The sequence below is a fragment of the Chaetodon trifascialis genome, chromosome 23 (genome assembly GCF_039877785.1).
Source record: "Chaetodon trifascialis isolate fChaTrf1 chromosome 23, fChaTrf1.hap1, whole genome shotgun sequence".
Taxonomy (NCBI): Eukaryota; Metazoa; Chordata; class Actinopteri; order Chaetodontiformes; family Chaetodontidae; genus Chaetodon; species Chaetodon trifascialis.
The window spans coordinates 8,042,182-8,061,846 of record NC_092078.1 but is presented as its reverse complement, the minus strand read 5'-3'; the positions used below and the strand labels follow the sequence as shown (position 1 = coordinate 8,061,846).

General features: G+C 46.3%; 1 protein-coding gene across 2 annotated transcripts in view; it reads right to left on the bottom strand.

The window, feature by feature from the left end:
• Positions 1 to 17,165, bottom strand: part of LOC139351649 (NACHT and WD repeat domain-containing protein 2) — a 40,751-nt gene extending 23,586 nt beyond the window's left edge. The window contains exons 1-3 of one of the 2 annotated variants that reach the window (XM_070993633.1): positions 17,125 to 17,165; positions 16,050 to 16,221; positions 7,373 to 7,461 (exon numbers count right to left, since the gene is read on the bottom strand). In XM_070993633.1, coding sequence (XP_070849734.1) covers positions 7,373 to 7,461; positions 16,050 to 16,221; positions 17,125 to 17,139 — 276 coding nt within the window. In that variant the 5' untranslated portion in view covers positions 17,140 to 17,165. Of the gene's footprint in view, positions 1 to 7,372; positions 7,462 to 16,049; positions 16,222 to 16,830; positions 16,928 to 17,124 lie in introns of those variants that run through there. The other variant, XM_070993634.1, reaches the window with a different exon arrangement.
• Between the last annotated feature and the right edge of the window lie 2,500 nt (positions 17,166 to 19,665).

Here is a 19,665-nt window from a genome sequence, read left to right as displayed (position 1 = left end):
TGGTCCTGTTAAATGTCGCAAACATCCAATGCAAGAGCCCGAAGAGACATCTTCAAATTTCTTTTTTTGTCTGATCAAAAGTCCAAAGATATTCGATGGATAATAGCAGGCCTGCAACTAACAATTATTTTCATCTTGGGCTGACATCTTTTAAACTGCATGTTTTGTCCAAACAAACCTCAAAGATATTCAGTTTGCTGTCACATAAGACAAAGAACAGCATGAATCATCAGGGCTGAAAAGCTGCCCTGGGACTGTTTGGCATTTCCTTTGAGAAATGACTTAACTGGTAATCAAAATAGTTGCTGAGTAATTTTCTGAGTGATCAATTAACGGACTAATTGTTTTAGCTCCAAATGATATAAAAGCACAAAGCTCACGTTCGAGAAGCCAGAACCAAAGAATGTGTGGCACTTATTTTACAACAGTGCTGATTAAGTTCAGTTACAAGCCTCTTTGCATTATTCTGAACCACCAAAGGCTTTTACTTTACTCTCCCACTCACACACACATGATCCCTCGTGTTGGCCCGTTGCGGAAAACTCACTGCTGAGCACATCAGCCACTGTATCAATGTCGCTAATCTACTTCCAACGCACATGTGTGGGAGACTGCGATCGGCTCTTCGGTCGACGAGGACCGCCGGGAGGTGGAGTGAAGTGAGATGAGCGCCCCATGATTACGATGAGGTTTCTGCTGGGTTCCATCAGGTGATTGGGAGGATGCGGGGTAATTAAAAGCTAAATGAAGATATTAGTCATATCGTGTGCGGAGGATGTGCTGATTAAATTTGGCCCATCAGCCCACCTGAGTGTGCAGAAGAACAGGCAAAGAGACGGGAACGTTCATGGATGGATGATTAGTTCAGGAGTGGTGTTGTTTCTAACTTTTTTGTGTCTTTTCCTTTCATGCCAACTTCCCCGTCGTTTCTCCTGCTCCTCTCTCTCCCCCGACTCTTTCCCTCTCTTCCCAAAACCGCGGTAGTGGGGGCGCCGTTGCTTACGTAAGAGCCGAAGCAGCTTCTGCTAAGCAGCTTTCTAATGCCCTTGGAAGGCGTTTGCCCATGGCGGGTCAAATGCAGGAGGAGCCCTTTTTTTTTTTTTTTTCTTTCATTTATTGAATGTTAGACTATTAGACTTTGGGATTATGCCCAAGATGCCCAGGAAGAAAGGGCATGAAATCAGGCGGGGAAAAAAGGCGGAAAAACCCCACCAACAGACTCTCAGGCAGAAAACAACGGTAAAAATAGACACGGTGCCAACATAAATATCTCTTAAGCTCTCCACTGCAGGCAATTTTATCAGGAACATGTAGTAAATCTCTAAGAATGTTTGATGAATGCAGCTTTCTTGGTGCTCGAGGAAAGTGCAGGTTTTAGCAGCAAATCTGTGGCCAAATCAGAAATTTTTTGCAGCGATATGAAATACAAAAAAGAAGGGAAGGTAAGCAGGGATTTAGACTTTAATGTTCAATCTCTCAATGCTACGTTTACCCCGTCAGTCATCCGTCTGCTACGGTAAGAGGTCAGATCTCTCTTTGTGACTCTAATAGAGTTGATTGAGGTTGTCAATAATGAGTGCTGAGCGGAAATTTCACATGCACGCCTCGGAGAAAATCTGTCAAGCTCTGACACACAGGGCTAATTATGGCGCAGCGTTTCAGACGCTGCAGCTCAACCATAGCAAGTTAAGGTTAAGAGCCAGTCAAAGACATGAGGTAATGAGATCACATGACTCGTGGTGACTGTAATGAGGCAGCAGCGGAGGAGGGAGAGTAAAACAGCTCTGGGAGACACCTTTTTCATAGCAGGAGCAAGTCTGATGGGTTTTTTTATAGGCGGTCGAACGCAGCATTGGGACTGGTGCTCTGAATGTGAGATGAGGTTTGATGTGTCCACGCCAGATGGAGGCGCTTGAGAGTTACATGAGAGTAGATGCAACGTGGACCTTGAGGGTCGGCTGGATTGGCGAGATCATACAAGATCACGTGACTCTAGAATCCATCTCGAACTCAAGAGCTAACCTAAAGAGGTTAGCTTAGATGCTGCGATAGCATCAGTTATATCAGAGCTGGAGAGCAAAGAATGACACTGAAGGCTTTTCTTGATGGAAAAGATGGCTTCAGCACAAGTTTTGCTCTCCTACTATACTGTATAGGTCATTGATCTGATTTGCTGAAGTCAGCCAGCGGTAGACGCTGACAAACAGATGGTTCGTCCAATCACCTGCCAAGTGTTTCTTGCCCTTTTCCGAGCAGTTTACTCAGACGACCTCGCAGATGGATCTGTGTGACAAACCATCTGGCCAACTTGGAAGCTCCTCGAACCAATAAGTGAACCCACACCGACAAACTAATCGCAGCACTGTCGACCATTGCGGGTGTGCGGCAGAGCACAGATTTCTGCTGGCCAGCCGGTGGACACCAGTGGCGTGGCCAGGATTTTTCAACAGGGTGGACTCTTGCGAAGTAGTGTGGTCCACTATTTTTTACATTTTGTGAAAGAGAGAGGGGAGTTCCCATGGAGGATCGCAGGTTCGTGTGAATTCTCCCGATGCAATGCGATACAGCTTATTGACATCCAGGAAAATGTCCAGCGGACAGCTGTCCATCACCTCTACCAGGGACGCAAACTCATTCCCCAACGCAACCTTCCTTTCAAGTTAATGCCAGCCACTTCTGAAAGGGTGGGCCAGCTGTCAGTCATAGTGGCACTGGCCCACACTGGCCCTTATGTGGCTACGCCACTGGTGGACACACTGCAGTGATTGGGAATAATTCAGCTTTCTGGGTGTGAATTGCAAACTTTGAGGGTGTTAACGCTCAGAGAACAGACTTCGACCATAACTAAGAACAGAAAGTTCAAGAAAAAACTTGAGGTTCAATTGTTCCCATTTTTTTCTGCAGCTGCTATCGCCTGCGAGACACTCGATCGTTACGCTTTGATCGTGCAGTCAGAACACCTGCCAGACCTGATAAAATAGTCTCTTAAACTTAATGGGAACCAGGGTACATTATGAGTGAAGTCAAAGGGTCGACGCAGCTTCTTCTGCAGTTCATCTTCTCATCTCTCAGCTGCCCTGTAGCTCAATCAATGTGGACATTTCTGCATTCGGCAAAAATGCGTTTTCAAGTCAAGGAAAGAGTTTTATAATGTGAATACCCTGAGGAGGTTTTGGGATTGTGACCGAGCACAAACCTGCAATCAGAGCATTACCTGCAGCGCATCATGCTCAGTCCATCTGACCACCGGATGTTAGATGCGACATTTTCTACATTTGCCCCGATCTTTTAAAATTATTTGTACCTCCTTGAACATGTCACAACACTAAGACACCGGTGTCTACGTTTTGGTTTTGTTGTCTTGGATAAAAACAACGATTCATGCTTTTTCCAGGCCGATCTGTCCGTCAAATGTCAGAAATATGCTCCCATTTTCTGAGATATCCTGCTGACAAGAGATAAACTGACAACAGTGAAAATATAACCATCAGGGTGACAGTAATAAGACACTTTTCCCGCAGGTTATACTTGTATGCGTTAGCTGAAACCTGTTTGATTTTTGATTATTCCTCACTGATTGTCAGCATCGTTCCTGCGGAGGCAGCTGGCGCACTCATACGTTTCTGTAGAGGCTGAAGAGAGAAAACAACAATTTCAGAGCAGGACAGAGAACGGAGATGGTGGCCTGCTGCCGAGCAGTGAAAGAAACAGACTGAGAGACACAAAACCAGAAACATGGCAGCCAGGTAAACAGATGGAGGAGCGATGAGCACTTCATGCTTTGAACAGCCTCTCAGCCGAAAAACAAATATCTACAGTCAGACTTGAGATTTCCATCATCACACAGAGAAAGAAATTAAATGTCTCTAAATGGATTCAGTTCATTTGTTTTAGTAAAAATTATTTAAGAGCTTTTGAGAAGAAGTGACTTGAAGATAAAAGGCAAAACATTAAAGTTAATTAGCCACTTTTAAATTTTTAAGTGGGTGACATATTCAAAGAGCGCTGTGTCCTTTCTCAACAAAGCCAAAATGACAGCCATGTTCCTGCTTCCCTGAAAGTGCAAACACAACTGACTCCATGAAAAGGCTATTTTTCAGTCATCATGAGACATCGTCTCGCCCATCATCTCGTCTCCCATCTCGCTGCTGGTGCTGTGATTTGTAAAAGACGTCCAAGTGACAGCCGTTGAGCAGAAATTCAACTCAACTTTTATTATAATTGCACTGTCTGACCGTGTGTGTGTATGTGTGTGTGAGACGGCCGGTGAGTTGGGCAAGCTCAGAGAGGCCAGAACACATTGTTAACAACGCAGCTTCCAGTAACCCTGAGATTCAGTTTATCTCCTGCATGTGAGAGGAAGTGATTGTACTGTAAGATGCTTTATGAGGCCAAAAAATGCAAAATCATGGGAGCCGGGATCTGGATGAGAAGGTGACAGCCCAGCATGTGCACCACTGAGGGCTGAGGTGTGAGTTTACAGACCCCGGGTGCCCAGAATTTTTCCCTTGGAGAGTCAAAATGGAAACTAATGGTGGCAGGCCAGCTTTGGCCCGTGGACACCACTTTGGGCAGCTCTGCTGCAGACTAATCCAGGTTGTAGGTGGAAGGAAAGCAGTCGTCCTTACTCACACTGTGAGGGAGTTACATTTTAAACATGTTTGTGCTGTTTTTTGAAAGAAATATGTTCAGAAGATCTGGTAAAACCTGGTGAACTATAGTTTTTGAAATACAACTCAAGCAAATCTCGATAAACTTTAACTTTTCAACAAACTTTTGCCCAGTTTTAACAGATACTTCGATGTCTTTTCAGCTGCACATCTCCACCATACAACTTAATTAACGCCCAGAAGGGAAACTATTTGGGCCTGCCATAGGTGATATATCTGAAATTATGAATAACACAAACTCATATCACCACCTGAAGGAGAAGTACCCGTTTGAATCCTGAGAGCAGAGCTAAACAGCTAATGTGAGATCGAAACCAAAAACTAAACCAAATTAGATCCAAGATCTGCATCAGCACGACAAGACCCACCATCATCAGCTCAGACAGTGAATAAAGGCCTGATAACCAACTGTGCTTGGTCCCGCTGGGCCACCACACTGTAATAAATAAATCAGATATTTGAGCGTCCAAAAACTCAGCTGCAAGCATGAAATCCATTGATCAGCGTCTCATCAATAACACCGTATGGTTGAATGTTTAGTTTCCACAGAGCGGAGCCGTATTAGAGGCAGCCAAACCTCACACGCACCAGCAGCAACGTCGCATGGCTGAAACCTTCGCTGACCCTGATCCTCACGTGCATCTTTGCCATTGCTTCCTCGCTGCATCTTCCTGTGTGTCTCTATTGTGAATTTACAAAAAGAACGGATGCAAATGAGTGATGAAAGACAGGGAGAGCAGGAAACACGGGGGACAGAAATGGTAAAAAGGGATCACAGAGGCTGAACCCCCCCACCGCCCCTGCTACCCCTCTCGGCGCTGCCGTGCACTGACTGAATGAGGACGCAGCCCTCGGCCCCTGGGCTGGATTTCCGCGCCCTCGTCCTCCCTCTATCCCTCTCTCCGTCTCCCGCGATCCCTCTGCATCCTCTTAAGGGAGCGTTCTGGTTGGAAACTGAGTCAAGTGATGAGGGACCGGGGAGAATCGGGTTTCATAAGCTTGGCATATGTGTGTCAGTGTGTGCCAGCGGATGTGTGCGCGAGACGGAGCGAGCGTGTGTGAAAGGGGAGGCAGGATCGCAACATGCATTCCAGAATCAAAGCAAAAACGCAAGCAGAAGAAGAGCGAGGCTGCAAAGACCCCGCACGTAGACGTGGTTCGTGATTTCACACGTTGAGATTCGCACGCACCAGTGCAAGTCACTCTCCAGCTCCAGTAAACTGTGCTTTAAGCCAAGGTGCCAATTCTCACATTGCGTGGGTGAGGATGAGGAGTGGGGGGGTTTGGGATGTAGGAGGAGGAGGAGGGAGTGCAGAGTAAGTGAGTCATAGTATTAACTCCCAGGCCTTCTGCATAATCATTTCAGCTCACGCTTCGTCACAGCGAGCTGAATCACCAGACAGACACGTGGCCACGGATACCGGAGCCAAAACGTCTCCGCCTGGCTTTTCTCGCATCATCTTGCACTTCTCGATGGCACGCAGGGACATTTGTCAGATCTTTCCGTCTGGTTGCGGCGTCTTTGACCCTTTGACTTTATATAATTGATGGTTGTAATAATAAGCGCATCAAGCCTGTGGAGAATCCGTCGACGGTGGGCAGGAACATTGGCTTTGGAGCCATACGCCGAATGACAAATGATTCATCCCGTTCAGCGGCTGGCTCGTCTCCTCACAAAAACCATTTCAGAGTAGATTTTATAAACAACAACAGATTAAAAAGAGCTAAGATTTGGTATCAGTTATCGCTTCTGAATTCAAATTTCTGAGGATGTGCATGATGTTTACGGCACGGTGGCCCGGCGCTAGCTCGTACGTGTGTGGCCAGACTTCACGGAAAAACAGCAGTGATGCATTCAAATGTAACAAACTGCACAAATTACTGAATCCAACCCAACTTGTGCACAGCAAGAAAGAATATTTATGGTTTTCTTTGGATGTAAAATGACCCCAATCACACATCAGTACTTCAAAACCTTCCAAGTCCTCCAATTAGCCCACTGTTACAAGGACCCGTGCATGCAGGCGAGGAATTCTAAACACCATTGTGCTAAGTCTTGTTGTAACACCTTTTAGATAGCATGCGCTCGGAGCTGTTTACCAAACATTCTTAGCATGAAATGAGAATTAGCTGCCGACACCCAGCTGACTCCAGCTTTGCGCAACAATTCAGGGGTCACAAGTCCCCCCATCGGAATCAAATCTCCTCAAATCCTTCCAGGAACAATCTATTGCAGAAATCTCCCCCCATGACCGGAGGGCTCTCCTGGATTTGTTAAACAAACAAACCTCTGATAGCAATCTTTCCGTGTACACTGATGCTGATTTGCAATGCAAATGACGCCGATCAGTGGACACCGCGGGGAGAATGCGCTGATTCTCCGACAACAACAAAGGGAAAGCCCTCGCATCACGCCGCCTTATCCACAGCGAGATTTGTGCCAGCGTTCACTGATGGAAACCTTATCTCTGCTGGCCTTCTGTCCGCTTAAAGGGACAGGACCCCTCACGCTGCTCTCAGGGCCCCTCCAGGTACGGCCGGCTCTGTAAGCCACGGTGTAGATTTGGAGGCACTTAACAGTCAGGACCAGCAATCTACATCTCTGGAAGTTACAGCCCCCCTTGAGCGGGAGGCAGGTAAGACAGAAAGGGAATAAATCAAAGGAAAAGGGAAGGTAGAAAAAAGGGAACGCAGCCTGTTACCTGGAATTCAATCCCATAGTTCTCCCTGCAGAAGTCTCGAAGTTTGGGGTAGACGTGCTCCTTCAGCGCGTTCCTCTCCGCCTCGGTGTCTGGAGACAAAAGACAGAGGACGTGTTAAAGTGTTAAAATAACATGCAGAAAAGGGAGACAGGAGCAGAGCAACGAGCAGATGATAGCTAAAGGCTCATTTACATGGCCAGTTTGATTAAAGGGAGGAAATGAAAGACATAATACAGAGGTAGAGCCAGGAAGTGATTAGCTTAGCTTAGCTTAGCTTAGCTTAACTAAGCACAGCAGAAAGATTGGAAGCAGAACTCGTCTGCTAGCACATCGAAAACCCTCCACACTCAACGCATTTCAAAAAGCAGCCTAGGTTTGACCACAGTTCAGCCTTTTTATACATTCATTCAACAGACGAGGAACAAAGCCACTAAAGTAAATTATTTGCCCCAAATTTCAGCTTTTCTGAAGAAAACTCAAACACAATCGCAGATGAATTGAGAGCGACTGCACTTGGTTGTAGAAACTTTAAAACCTTTTGCCCCTCATCCATCCATCCATCCATCCATCATTATCAGGGTCACTAATATCACTTGGGTGGTCCTGGCTGTCATAACAGCAGTTTCTGGAGTCATCTGAGGACAGCTGTGAATCACGTTCTCCCACCTCTCTCCTCGGATCTAGTGTTTCCCATGTTTCCCCAGAAGTTGCAGCGACAGGTCCATCCATCCATCCATTGTCTATGCCTGACTATCCCTTTTCGGGGTTGCGAGGGGCTGGAGCCTGTCCTAGCTGTCATTGGGCGAGAGGCGGGGTACACCCTGGACCGGTCGCCAGCCGATTGCAGGGCAACATATAGAGACACACAACCATTCACGCTCACGCTCACACCTAAGGACAATTTAGAGTCACCAATTAACCTAATGAGCATGTTTTTGGTCTGTGGGAGGAAGCCGGAGTTGCTGGAAAGAACCCACGCATGCACGGGAAGAACATGTAAACTTCACCCCGCCCGACCCGGGGATCGAACCGGTCACCTTCTTGCTGTGAGGCACGCGCACTACCTTCTGCGTCACTGTGCCGCCCAACAGCGACAGATGAATAGAATAAATAAAAAGGCATATTTCTTGGGTTTGAACACCGCTGGAAACATATTACAACTATACACCTCGACAAAACAACTCAATCCAATCTCATTTCAGGCCTTGACTAATGATTATTGATCAGATGATCATTAACCGATTGGTCCTTTTGTCTATAAAGCATCAGAAGACTGTGAAATCTGCCCCTAACCTCAAGGTGACGTCTTCAAATTGCTAGTTTTCACTAATCGTCTCACCTCTGACATGACATCTTCCAATATCATCATCAGCACCCTGTCAGCGTGTGTGTCCACAGCTTGTAAACATGCAGCCTTCTCACACCCATGAAGATTACCTAGAAGAGGCCGTGCGGACACACACTGTTGAAGAATGTGGGATTATCCAGCCTCACCAAGGCAGTGATCACATTGGACAGTCAGAGTGTCACAGAGTGACTGCCCACGGCTTGTTGTTGTGTCCCACTTTCTTTCCTCCTCTCCTCTCTTTTTCACTGTCTTCCAAATGGTTACTGTAATTTATTCGGACAGGCCCAGTCTCTTCCTCCCCCTCTTTTTCTGAAGGGTGTGGACGGATAGTTAAAAACAGAACATGCCCGACAGAGAGGCCCCGTGTGACCAAGAAGCTGACTTGCACATGAACACGCACGGCGGCCCGGCGCGCAAACAGCCGCTAACCGTGTCACACGCACCGCGAGTAGAAGAGCCCGCAAATTTAGTCTGACGTATCTTGCCTCTCATCTATCTTTAGTAAGGCTCTGGGCCGTGACCGTACATGTATCCGCCCACAGCTACGCGAGCAAAATGTCAAATCAAAAACGGCTGTAATGGTATGCAAATGGAATAAATGGCAGCTGCTGCATCAGTGGAGCTGCGGTCTCATTCCATCAGAGAGACGTTGCAGCGCGATAAACGGCGAAGATCACCGGTGACGTCATGAACGCAGAGATAGCGGCGTGTGTGGACGTGGGTTCGTGTGTTATGCGTTTGGGAAGTGCTGAAAGGTGGAAAACGAGTGAAGTCTGCGTCTTGCTGTTGTGTGTCTGCTTGTGACCTGACAGACTAAACTGTGTTGTTGTTTGTATTGTGCTGATAACAGCGAGACGCCTCTCTCTCCATCCCTCTCTCTCTCTCTCTCTCCTTTTTTTTGTGGGATGATGATGAGTTATGGCAGCCTGACGTATGTGTGTGTCTGCTGCGTACACACCCACATGCGAAGGAACAAAGGCTGGATGTTCCATGCGCCCCCTTTCTCGCTGTGTGTGTCCTTCCCTCTAATTTTCCAATCTGTTTATTTCAGTGGTGACGACCAACCCGGCTCTACTTTCAGATACGTCCTGTCAGCTCTCTCTTTTCCCTTCCCCTCCTCCTCCCTCATCCTTGGGGAACTCATGGGTGGTCAGGTGTACAAAGAGATGCGGCCAAATTTTCCTGCTTCTTCTTTAGTCCTTAACATGTGAAACGGTGAAAACAGCCCATCAGAATTTGAACATGGCGTCGTCATATTGCTTGTTTCGTCCAACCAATCGTCCGAACTGAAAGATATTCAATGCACGGTGGAATGAAACAACTGCAACTTGGGCTTGTTTGCCATTTCAACTTGATTAATGACAACAAATCGTCTCAGAAGCGCTCAAGTATCTCTGGATAACAGACCAAAAGCATTGCAGCATTATATATGTAGTGATGTTAGTTACAGTGCTTCACCTTCATTCCTCCAGACAGTGGCCGGTCCACAGCTGCCCTCTCGGAGTCTCATCAACACGACTGACAAAGCAATCACTCTCTCATCAAGCTACGCCGACTGACACTCCAGAGCCACTTAGTATGCACAACTGCTGAGAGATCTGTGATTAAAAGACAGTGAGGGAGAGCGAGCGAATCCACAAGACGAGTGTCTTCGCAAATAGAACAACGCTGTGACAAGAGCGGTCGCCCATGTTGATGTACAGTGTGTGTGTGTGTGTGTGTGTGAGATCACCAGGTTTAGATATATCTGCCTCCAGAAAGACATCACAAAGGAAATTCCTCTCACCTTCATTGGAACGGAGTGGAGGTACAAATCCAGGGCTGAACAGCGAATCGAAGTATTATTAAAATCTCAATATGGCCGAGTGCAACATCCAAAGCACAGGCCTCCAAATATGTTTGTTTGGTCCAGACCCCAACAAACAAATCATGAGTCATATTGAAATATTCGTATCTGTCAAAATAACTATCATTTGTTTTACTATATCATGCAGCCCAATCAAAAACCAATTGAAGAAAACCACCCAAAGTTGTGTATGGACAACACACAGCAGCTCAAACACGTAAAGATGAGCATCTTTCTAGCGCAGTGGTCCCCAAAATTAGTGCTGGTTATTTCCAAACTGTGCTTCTGCTATAAAAAAGGTGGTTATATCTGTTCTGCCCTCCTAAAATTAATTGTGAAATGGAAATAATCTGAGAAAACTGAAAACTGTTTGTATGCAAACTGTGAAGAGAGGTCGGTAGATCCAGAAATAACGTCAAAATTCAAGACGCCACAAGCAAAAAAGCTTGAGAACCACCGCTCCGAGTAAATTTTCAGATTAGCACTGAGACAGTTTTGATAACTGATTTGTCGTTTCAGTCATTTATCAAACAGAAATCTGGTTCCAGCTTCTCAGATGTGAACGTTTTGGACTGCAGGACACAAAAATACCACTGAAAACCAACTAGGAATGACTGTGGGAACAGGCTAAACAATTAATTGATTAATAGCGATAATAAACTGATCAACTGATAAGAAAAAGACTCTTTTGTTGCAGCTTGAGTTCAAATTCAGCCGCAAACCTGCAGCATGTTGTTCGCTCACTCGTCTCATCGAATGCAAAGCAACGTAAAGCATCGATAGAGCGAAGCAAAACATTTCTTCTTTCCCTCTCAGACCACTGCTGCCCAAAAACTTCCGAAACTCTCTCAGTGTGCAGATCTCAACCTGAACCGCAATGATGCAAACGCACAGTCAGTGAGCAAATCGATACCGAATGACCTGGAAGATGCTAAAGGCAAATTGCGGCGGCGGCGGTGGAGATCAGCCATCCATAAAGGCCAGATGTTCCTGCGTGTCCTGAGCACGGGGAGGCCCTACAGGTTAGCTGGAAACCACTGACTCAGGATGCAGAGAATCCACTGGAGGTGACGGTGCCACCATCACCAACAGCATGCTGATACAGCAGGGCATGCCAGTGATGGGGTCCTCCCCCACCTCTCTGCCAGTCACCTACACTGTGATTGATCCGAATGCAGAACAAGTGTTCGTCTACCCAACATAAAGTTCTCTGGGTAACATCTGTGCTGGCAGCTGTTGCCTCAAAAGCCACTCGCGGGGCTTTCAGGGACTTTGACGTGAAATGCGCACATTTATGCCCTGAACGCTTCACAGCCCAATTATAGGAAGCGATGATGACATCATTGTCAAGATCGCAGAGACTCTCCTCTGAGTTAAAGATGGAGGTAAACCACGGACGCTGCATGTCCTCAGGGCAGTCCGGTGCTCCAATCAGCCGTCAGACATAACAGATGAGATGTCTTCCCACAGTTTGAGCTGAAAACAGAGAATTTTGGGTGGGGACACCCAAATGTCGGGCCCCTAGTGAACTACTCCCACCTACCTTCTGGTTTTGGTTGGTGTACACAAACTGAGAGGAGGTTAGCTTACTGGTTTCGAGAAACTGTTGAGCTGTGTAGACGTCACATTTTATTTCGTTTTAATCTCGGAAACTTTTCTTTTCCCGCTGATTAATCTTTGCTTGCAATCCTTCTCTCTGTCCTCGTGTCCTTGCTGTGGTTGGATTGAGAGAAATGAAGAGAAACAGTATTGTGTTCAAAGAAGACTTTAACTGTGGGAGATGTCTTAAATATTCATGTGATTTTTTTTTTTTTTTAAGTGAAGCAGCAACTCCTCAGTTTTGGGAAATTCGTCAATTTGTCTTTTTACAGTCTGAATCTGCAAATTAGAGAATGGACAGATACATTTCTGAAGAGGTTGATGAATAAAACGCGCAGCTGGAAGCAAAGATATCCAGACAACACCTTTGATGCATTGACATTTTGATGCTCCAAACTAACGAAGACAGTGAAGAGACGGTTTTTGGCGAGGCTTCAAGCATTACCGCATCGGCTCAAGATGATTTTAGATGTGGCCAAAAATAGACAGAGGCTCCCAAAATGAATACACCTTCCAAGAAGAAGACGCTGAATAAAACATTGTTAGGAAATTACAGGGCTGAAATCTCAATTATCAGCCCTCTAACTCTCCCTCGGCAGCGTCCTTCATGTGCACATAAAATAAAATTCCCATTACTTCTAAACCACTTGCAGACAACACTGGTTTTCTCGAGTTTAATTATGTTGGTTATGAGTGGATAATCATTGCGGAGTTTGACTCAGGTGTATCTCGCGGGCTGCTTGCTCTCATCGCCGTCGCTCCCTGATGAAATGCTTTTACAGCGTGTTCCATAAAATGCTCTGAACACCCGGGGAGTCGGATGAGTGCGAGAGGGCAACTGCTGAATTTGTCAGAACGATGTCCTGGGGGTGCAGAATTGCTCCACAGCACTCTGGAAAACTCAGAGAGAGGTCAGTAAAGGCTGCTGCCAAACTAGTCTCCCTTTGGGGAAAAGAACGGAGGCAGAGGACGACGCAGGAGGTGGAGAAATAAGCTCGCTATCATGCGTCATGAACTCCACGATGCCGCAGAACGGGGCCGGCCTCGTCCAAAAAATCTGGCACTCTCCAGCCCCTGAGAAGCAATTTATTAAACAAAAGCCACCCTTGACACACTCTCTCCACAAGTCATCCTCCCTGCCATCCCTCCCACTCTCTCCTTTGTTCTCTCTCACCAGACTCGATTCCAAAAAGTGGATGATTGGGGAGAGGGGGGATATTTCTGAAGGAAGAAGAACAGCGAATTAACGAAATCTGAGCTGCAAACGACAACAACAGCCTGAAAAAGACAAACAGAGGAAATCTGAACACTGGGAATAATTGTGGGGTTAAATGTAATGTAATTAGTGGTCTCAGCGGTGACATACTGTTGCCTTGATGATGGTGCGTTGGAGGGGGAGATGATTTTAAGCATCGCATCCCTAAGGCCTCGTGCTTTTATCAACTTTAAACAGCTTAAGTGATAGCTTGCATACAAATAGCTGCCTATCGCAAACAACCCGTGCCAGAGCCCCCGAGGCGACTGCAGCAAGGTAATGGAGTTGTCTTGATATGCTTATATGGATCTCCACGAACGCGCACACGCACGGACGCTCGCATGCGTATTGACAGATGAGACGGGCTGCATAATGGACTAAACAGTACGCAGAAAAATAAATCACGTCAGGCTCTTCTCTGGTTTGCTGCTACCGTCTGGCGACTGGCGAGAACAGATAGTGGGACTTTTAATTGATCCACACACACAAATTCATCCACCTCAGCCAAGAACTTGAGTGATTCATTAACATCATGGAAGGAGGATGTAAATCCACTCAAATTAGTAGTTGGGCTCGCATTTTGGCAAACACTCTGCAACACCTGTGCACGCTCCGGCCTCTCTTCCATGACATCCTCTGAGAGGACAATGTACTTTTACAGGTGTTGTTAAAATTGAGTGTCACGCCCATTTACAGGCGAGACGGACAGGACAGCAGAGTACAGCAGTGGAGGTGCGTTGCGGCTGTCTGTGGCTTTTGATTAAGGGCATTAGGGTCAGTGTATTCAGCCGAGCGACGCTATAACCAAGCACATAAAACTCTTGGTACTGTAGATCAAAGCAGAGAGGTCCCCCAGTCACACAGACACAATAAAAGAAAAGTGCAGTTATACTGTTGTGATGGCAGGATTATCGCACCTTTCCCGCGTCCGGTATTACAAATGCTGAAACGACATCGTTATGTGTGGCGTATATTTTGTCCACCGCTATAAAAGGGAAGTTTGTCAAGGCGAAGGTGATCCTGTCTGGCTCCCACGGCTCGGCGACAGCAGGACGCCCGTGGCGGGGTTTTAAATTAAAATGCTGGACGGAGATGCCAAAAGAGTGATGCTGAAGCAGAGGGCTGTCCTCTCATTGTGACTGGGCGCCATCAAAACGTGGATGTCATTACACAGCACATGTGGAGTCAGGTGAAAGCCATAAAACCTGTGCATGGATAGCCCCCTCTAGTGAACATGGAGAAACGGGCTCTGCAGCAGGATTGAGGGCAGACCTGGGTCACAGTCATGAATAACTGTATCTCTCCATGTGCACGTTGAACCGGAGGGTAGACTTTGCTTGTGAAGCTTGTGCGATCAGTTTGAATCTGAATGCTGCAATGGATTGAACTGCTAGTCCAAAAAAGATCAAAACAAATGTAACTCGATCAAGGTGAACTTGTGGAGGGGAGTCAGCAGCGTGAGACAAACCGCTGCAGCTTCATTATTAGGATATGGCTCGAGACGCCAGCACCTCGCTTCACTGGAAACAGCAGTGCATAATTAGCTCTCTTTCACAGCTGAGATGTGTCTCTTTCTATTTGTGCCGACGGTGTGAAAACAGCTCCTTGGAATAGCCCCCTCATTGTTTTTCCATCCACGTGGAGATCGGAGCGTTACGTTCCCGCTGTGACGGGAGCGGTCTGAATGACTGAGTCAGCTACAGGTGGCGAAGCAGTGCCAGACTTTTTGTCTTCGACTGAAGGCCATAACAGTGCAATAATCTGAGGTCAGCTCGTTATTTTATTTATTTATTTATTTTTGGCGGGAGTGGGCGGGTGATGTCCGCAGCAATTTGCTCAGTGAGGGCAAGCAGATGACAGTGATGCATCGACAAAAGCAACCTCCCTTTTTAATCCTGGCATGGCCTCCTTCTCTCTCCCTCTCATAGCCTACTCTACTTCCCTTGCCTTGTTTACTCCAGTTTTACTGAGCCTATTTTTACCCTTTAGCCCACGGGGCATATTCAAATACAGCGCTGCAACTGGGTGTCTCCCTCACGACCCGACCGTCTCGCACATGCACTCTGCGTCCAAAGCGATCTGTGCTTTGGTTGGGGAATAAATCATGCACCTTCTTTGTTTCTTGTCAAGTTATCACATGGCCTGATGTGACCTAATTTAAGATGTTTTCCAGTATGTCAAGTGGTCCTTTAAATGTTGCAGCTCAATGCCAAGCCAACAGAGGACACCTTAACACGAGAACTGACTTTTCCTTCAGAATGGGTCAAATCGATACTGGATGACAAGATCACATGCTTAGAAAGTGGCAGATGCTTATCATTTAAGATGCTTAGCCACAAATTGTTTTATGATTATTCCTCAAGAAATGTCCACACAAATTAGATCTTCTGAACCGTGCTACTTAACTGTGTTAATTTCCACTGCAGGCAATTGAGCTGAAACCTAAAAAGCCCAAGAAGTGTGGATGCAGAATACTAGTAATGTATTTCCATATTTGTAAAATGAGTCACAACATTAAAAAAAAAAAAAAAAAAACCTGTCTTGTGTAATTTGAGGGTCCGCAGGCTTGAGGGGAGTGTGCAGGACTGGCAGAGGAGGGGGGTGGGGGGTTGATCACGCTGACTCTTACCGTCGGGGTTGGAACAGATGAAGACCCGGACGCTGCGGCCGGTGGGGACGCCGTGCGGCGGCAGGGCGCTGATGTTGCCGCTGATGGCCGCCCTGCGCAGCGCCGACTCCCGCGGGCAGGGCTGCCTGCTCCCCACTCCCGACGGCCACATGGGGGGCGACTTCCAGCGTGGCTGTACACACGCACACACACACAGACACACACACAGAAGGGGCATGTTAGCGCGGCCAGGGGCGCACACGCGGGCACATGGGACAGGCGTGCGTGCGTCCTGATCCATCCACACACACGGGGCGTTAATTATGGCAAAGGCATGGAGCCGCGTGGAATGGGCTTTTAATTTGCTGCTAACTTTGAGCACATTTACAGGCATTGATTTAAATCCTGGCGATGTCATTCTACATTTTGATCAATACAGGACTTTGAAATTGTTCTCATTTTGGTGTTTTCTCGTATAAAACACTTCAGCGTGAGTCCACTGCCATAGTCCTAACGCCCATGCTACGCACACACACACACCAATCAAGTTATGATGGATCTGCCAAATGTTCTCCAAACACAGTAATGACACTGAATATGTTTGTTATTGCATTCATGTGGTAGGGATATAATAATAGGATATTACGCACAGCCTACTACCGTCATGGTGCATGCGTAATTTGTATACATGTCCTTGGACGCATTCATGAATTTTCATGCCACTGTGGGACAAACAGACAAACAGAACGAGACGATACAAACTCGAATAGACGAGCAAGGCAAGCATCAGTCGTATTCCCACCCCAGAAAAGATGCTTGTAAAGGCGAATAACCGCTAACAATGGTTATTCCGCCAGGAGCAGATGTCAAGTCGCTGGTTTTCCGGAGTTGGTCTATCCTGAAATCTTTGTTTCAAAGACGGAAAACCTCGAAAAAGACAACAAAAAAGCGGGGGAAAGTTGGGTAGTCCACTACAGAACACTAAATAAAATCCTCTGGAAACTAAACATCACTGGGGCACCGCATCCACGGAGAGGACTTGACTACTAGTGATGCTGGAGACAGGCACAACAACAGGACACTTCTTGTTGCTCACATTCATTCGCTTCATTTCGTGGCTTCCGAAAATATCCAAGCGTCGAGGACGGTAAAAGGAAGGTAAAAACGCCCATCAGAGTTGCTGTGGCCGAGAGACGACGCCGGGAGACGGTAAAACGGACGCCGTGTGCCGGAGTGCTCCCCTTGGCATCCTGCTGTCTCTACGAGCCGACCGAGCTCTGAGACACGGAGAGAGTGTGAAGCCAGACAAAATAAAAGCGCGGCTACCGTCTGGCGTTTTCAAATTAAAACACCGATTCAAGCGTTCACATGGCTACACCCTCACCCTGTAAGCTGTAGAAGCTTTAAAGTGAAAATTTGAGACAAATGATCATTTTAGTATGAAGTAACAACATACTTTTTTTTATCTAAATTGTGTTTTTAGAGCTTATAGCTCCATATACTCACCGAGCTTGTCCCGAGAATTTGCGCTTTTACTTTGAAAGCTAAATATGTAATTCCGAGCGTGCTCTGGCTTTCTCAGTTTGGCTTGACGGGGGTGTCAGGTGCTCTTCATGTTTCTCCCCGTCTCTCTCCTCTCCGTTGGGCAGACTGGTGCTCACCCAGTCCGTATTAAAATTGCACTGGAGCGCAAAGTCAGCAGTGTGGTGTCGTTAATGACGTTACAGTCTCTGCGCAGTCATGAGCAAAGCCAAAGTAGCTGTGTGCCACATTGCAAATACCTCATTACTGATACCGTAGTTATTCAGGTAGTCAAATGTCAAATTAAGTTAAGTTAACCATATAAAAGTTTAAAAAAATTAAAAGATTTTTACTTTTCAGGGTTTTCTCCACCAAATTTGACCTTATTCTCTCCTAATTTCCCCATTTCGGATACCACGAGCTAGCTAAAATCAGCAGAAACAGAGCTAAGCTAACATTTATTAGCTTAATGTTACTGTTCCCGCTTTGGCAGTTTTCCTCTGCCAATGTAATTTTCTTTCACAAGAGGTGTTAAAACAGCTTTCTGCTCCATGACAGTTTGTGAGAAGAGAAATTGACTCCCTTTTTTATAAGTAATGCGTTACTTTTACGAGTAATGGCTACCTGAGGTTCCTCTGCTGCTAATGGCGGGGGAGCAGCAGTCCCAGAGGAGGAGGACAAGGAGAGGAGAAGAGGAGTTTGAATTAATTGCTTTATCGATAAATGTACCTCTGCTCTGCAGCCTCTGGTTATTCGCGCTGGAAGTTTAAGTGCATTGGATTTGTACTAAATGGAATTGATTACTGTGCTGTTCTTGTGAGGGGGAAACGCTGAACCATATATTTCCAGCCCTCTCTCAGTCTCAGTGTTTAGCGAGCGGCAGAAAGCGTTTCTCGGATGAAGGGAATGTGTCTGTCACCTTAACCTGAAGTTCAGCCTAATGCTTTTAAGTTATGATCACATAAAAGAGGAATCAAGCCTATAGATGCATCAAGTCCTTGGCCAACGTTTCATGGAACATCTCTGGCATCATACCGATAAAAATAAGCTCTCTACATCACTTGCATTATTTTTTTTATAGCCACATTTCTAATTTTTTCCCTGTATCCAGATCTGAGACATTTAATACAAAGCAAACAAAACTTGTATTTCAGAGGTCATAACATTTTAAGCATGGACCTCATTTGCAAGCACAATTCATCCTATTGCTCCAAATGATTCAAAACCACAATTGACAACTGACTGACAAGAAGCCCCAAATTCTGCTGCTATTGCACATTTCATTCACTGCGTTTAGGTGCTGCACCAAATGCACAATCATATTCAAATAGAACTTATCTAACTTGTTCCTGCTACATTTTAAAGTCTAGAGGACACATTAACATGACCACAAATGCCAAATTTAACACATTATTTACGTAAGATAAGATAATTAGGGACTATGACTTACTGTTCTGCTGCAGGTCTGGAGGCTGAGACTAGGGCTCTGCAGGCTCACACCGACCCATTTAAGGCAGCCTCCAAAGCCACCAGCTCACACCAGAACAAAATTCAGACTCCGGAAAAGCTCAAGTGGAGCACCGGGGACTTGCCTTGTTCCCAGCAGTGTTATGACCTTTCTTTACTTGATTGTTCCGCTCCCTCTCATAATACAGTCTTATGACAGGATGCACTTTGCACAGCTTCTTGGCATGATGTGATGTGGCAGGTGAAACGTGTGTTTTTGCATGTGCGAGCAGGGCTGCTGCTAGAATTTCCGGGCCCTGTGAAAATGGCTCAGGGGGCTTTAAAACACTAAAAATGTATAATATCTGGCATGTCCCAGGGACCCCCCTTTAAATCATTTAGCATCCCCAGTTTGTTGAGCATCCCGAAATATGAGTCACATTTGGGCATGTGTGTGCATTCAAGCAGGTTTACAGTCATTGCATGTTGTCGGGTTTATTGACATGTATGCATGCCTATGAGCTGCCCCAAACCCTGGTCCACGCTCAGCCAATGCGAGTCACTCTGGTGACAAGATGTGATGTGTCACCTGGGAGACACAAAGGACAGACTGTTCACTTGGCAAACATCCACATACACACATTTTAGGCACGCAGACTTCACAAATGGC